This window comes from Solanum tuberosum, unplaced genomic scaffold, assembly GCF_000226075.1.
Source record: "Solanum tuberosum cultivar DM 1-3 516 R44 unplaced genomic scaffold, SolTub_3.0 scf00387, whole genome shotgun sequence".
NCBI lineage: Eukaryota > Viridiplantae > Streptophyta > Magnoliopsida > Solanales > Solanaceae > Solanum > Solanum tuberosum.
Window position 1 is genome coordinate 556,693 of NW_006239312.1, and position 3,604 is coordinate 560,296.

Here is a 3,604-nt window from a genome sequence, read left to right on the forward strand (position 1 = left end):
CATTTCATTCCATGATAAACATACTGAAAGATAAATTAAATCAAAGATAGAATAAACATAATCATTAATATGATAAACTTAACTCTATAAGTATCAAATTAAGTGATTGAATTTTAATTAAAGCAAGAAAATTCTATTCATTGGATCCAGATGGCCCTTCATCGGAATTAGACGAAGAATGTTCTGTAACTCTTAGAGGAGAAAATGCACTTCCAATGGTTTGATATGGAAATTCAAAACCACACTTCCTTTTTATGCTCGCTACTTCTTTCAATTTACTTCATCTGCAGCTTCCAAGGCCTTGCACATATTTTTAAGGTCAAAGGAACTGAGTTTTTCAATTGGAGGTTCTTTCCTCGATGCTTGAAGTGCTTCTCCATATTTTTTTTCTCTTTCGAGTGAAATCTCCAATCTGTTTAGCTTCCTATTGATCTCATCAGTATTTGCATTTTGATGAGCAATAACGATGGGGTTAGGAGCATCAGTATCAGTTGGAGGATTTCCCCCCAAAAATCTATTCATAATAGACTCAACTGAAGGGTGTCCATATGAATATGGTTTATTGCTAGGAGAAAAAACTACAATGACAACATCAGCACCGCACAAAGTGGAGAGCTCAGTTGCCTTTTTAAAGACTCCATCGCGTCGTTTTGAGAATGTTACTTGTAAATTGCTTTGATTTGGCATCCTCGTCATTTCAACTCTTCTTCGGCCATTTGGTCTTCTCATAGCTAAGCTTCTGTTTTGAGAATGTAAGAAAATGTGGTGTTGTGTTTCTCTTCTAAAGATGTATTTATAGTGATAAAATCATCATAGTATCTGTTGAAAATGAACTCAAATGACAAAAAAAGTAAATATATTTATGATGTTTCCTTATTTGGTAGATTTGAACAAAAATCATTTCATATTAATTAAATTTCTCTTTTTGGTTCATTGTATTGTTAATCAACGTGTAAAGATAGTAACTACAAACGACATATTTTTTAGTTAGATTTATGTTATTGGATTATTGAAAAAACAAATATTGTGTCATTCTTTTCTAACATATGTTTTAGTAAGTTAATACATAAATTGACGATAATTTCTGAGGTAAATATTTTTTTTATTGTGTTTGTATATTTTCTAAATTTGCTCTTGTTCAATTATGTATATTTCCTAATAAAGTCATGCTTAATAAAAGCATTCCACTATTACTAACAATATGAAAATACTTACTGCCTAACTCATATTTAACAAATAAAAAAATTTAAGCACCTCCATTTAAAATTTTAAGTTAGTTGTGTGTGTTCTAGAGCATTGCTAAACTCGTAAAATATACTTGTAACTTATGACAAGTGAAAGAATATAGTAATAGAAAATTCTAATGCAATTTAACTTGTATAAACAACTTTAGAATATTCTCGAGCACTTTATAATTCATTTTAAATTCATAATATGATACAACAAATTTTGTGTATTTTTTATTACCCAACCATTTGATATTTGAACATTATATAATGCATTATGAAATAATACATAATAACCATCCAAAAGAGTATAAATTTCAATTTTTGTATATACTTCATTTTCATAATATCATATATCTAACTTTGCGACTTGAAATCACTTTAGTGAAATTCATTCATATCTCTTTTTCATTATTTTTTTGTCATTTATTTGTGTAGGTTATTAACTTTTTTCAGTGACGCTTCTTCTTTTTATTTGTAGATATCTATATGTTAAACAGTTTATGTTACTTTCATAACATGTTTCTTTCATTAATAATTTTTTCATGTAAAAGAAATATACACACAAAACTTTACACATCGAAAAATCTAGAGAGAGTATTTTTACTTGAGAAATTACCTCTTTAAGAGGCCCTTTCAAGAACTTATCATAGCCTAGAGAGAGAATTGTTACTTTAGCATTGAATTAGATATTTTTGGAGTAGTATTGAGCACCGATATGGGGAAGAATTCTGTCACGACCCAGACCATCGTGATTGACACCCACACTAACCCTCCGGTGGGAGAACCATTAATACTAATTAGCTAACCAACTAAATCAAATACTAAGGCATTTAAGCTACGGAAGGAAGTTAAATGCTAAGGAAAGAAAAATAGGGAGTTCCCATAAACTCCAAAACAAAAGTCTAACAACTAAACAAATGCGGAAAATACGCCTAGAACCTGAAAGTCAATGTACCAAAACATCTAAAGTTCAACCATAAGTCTAAACAAGAAGGGATACAACCCCAAACTAAACATAAGACTAACTAAAGAACTAGTCTAAGTCTGAAATGTGGTCATAGACTAAAAGAGAACTCATGGCTGCCCGGAAGAATTGGCTCACCCTTGAATTCGAACGATCACTGATCTTCTAAGTGAGGTATGTCAATAGCCGCTGGAAGATGCCATGTACTCAACAAAGAAAGAGCAAGTGCAGTATCAGTACACAACCACAGTGTACTGGTAGAATCACACGGCTATCCCAATAAGTGCAACATACATAAGTCATTACAACAATATAATAACATGCATACACCGAATATATACTATATCAACAATATTAAGAACAACAGAGCATTTCACATAATTCTCAATTGTTCAGTTATGTCAAGTCAATGGTCCTCTCATGGAACCCCGGGGAGAATTTAAGGGTAAAAAATGGGTCACTCGAACCCGTGGTCATTCGACAAAACTCGATATATTATTTGTATAATTTTTAAAATATAGTAAATACTAAACAAAGGAACCCATGATCACAAATGGTTGGATGACTCACTGGTTCAAGGGTTGGTTTTTGATTGTGAGGTTGAGGGTTCGATTCCTAGAGAGGACTAAAGAAGCATAAGCGATCGTTATCAAGTAAAGAACCCAACTTGTAGGTTGGGGTCGATCCCACGAGGAAAATGGTTTAGACTTTACTTTTAACCGATAATTATATTCAATTAGCCAAAGTACTTCCAAAAACAAGAAATTAAAAAAGGGGGGGGATTTGTGAAACAAAATTGTAAGAATTCAGTACATAATCAATAAACAAAAGTCAATTTCGGTTGTTATCAAGATGAAAAAATTAACTAGGGTATACGTGTTCACCACAAGCTCATAACGAAGTAATTCTAGTAACCGCAATCCTTTCCTAATGTATTACATGCAAAGTGATAAGTTAGGTATCTCTAAATCTTAGGTCCGGCATCTAGAAAATTTCACCCTGCACCTTGGTCCGGCTACGTGTGTATAATTTACTAACCCTTACCTTTACCTCATATTAGACATCATAATCGATGTTTGGCTTAGTTATTACTTCGCACCAATCGACACTAGCCTATTAGATAGTATCACACTAAATCTATGTTGATAATTCTTTTCTTGTTGATTACCTCCTTGATCCAGCAAGTAGCAACAAGGCGAGTTCTAACACGTGCACTCGTTAAAAAGACTTCTAAACGAAAGAATTATCAATGCATGCAAAACACTATAACCCTCAATACCATGCCTGCTGATCTACGATCATCACCTACGGACCGTGAATGGACCTACGTTCCGTAGATCACCTCCGTGAATACCCTGTTTCTGCATATCTTTTAGTTGTCTCTATACTTCCGCGCCTGAACATCTTTCCT

At 32.9% G+C, this 3,604-nt stretch overlaps 1 protein-coding gene across 1 annotated transcript; it reads right to left on the reverse strand.

Annotated features, from left to right (window-relative positions):
- Window positions 1–270: 270 nt before the first annotated feature.
- LOC102581698 (agamous-like MADS-box protein AGL62) lies at window positions 271–696 on the reverse strand. The gene has a single exon (XM_006362259.1). The coding sequence runs from the start codon at window positions 694–696 to the stop codon at window positions 271–273; it is 426 nt and encodes a 141-aa protein (XP_006362321.1).
- Between the last annotated feature and the right edge of the window lie 2,908 nt (window positions 697–3,604).

Bases quoted from the DNA above. Each gene is read 5' to 3' on its own strand.
- LOC102581698 (XM_006362259.1), bottom strand. From the start codon at position 696: ATGACGAGGATGCCAAATCAAAGCAATTTACAAGTAACATTCTCAAAA.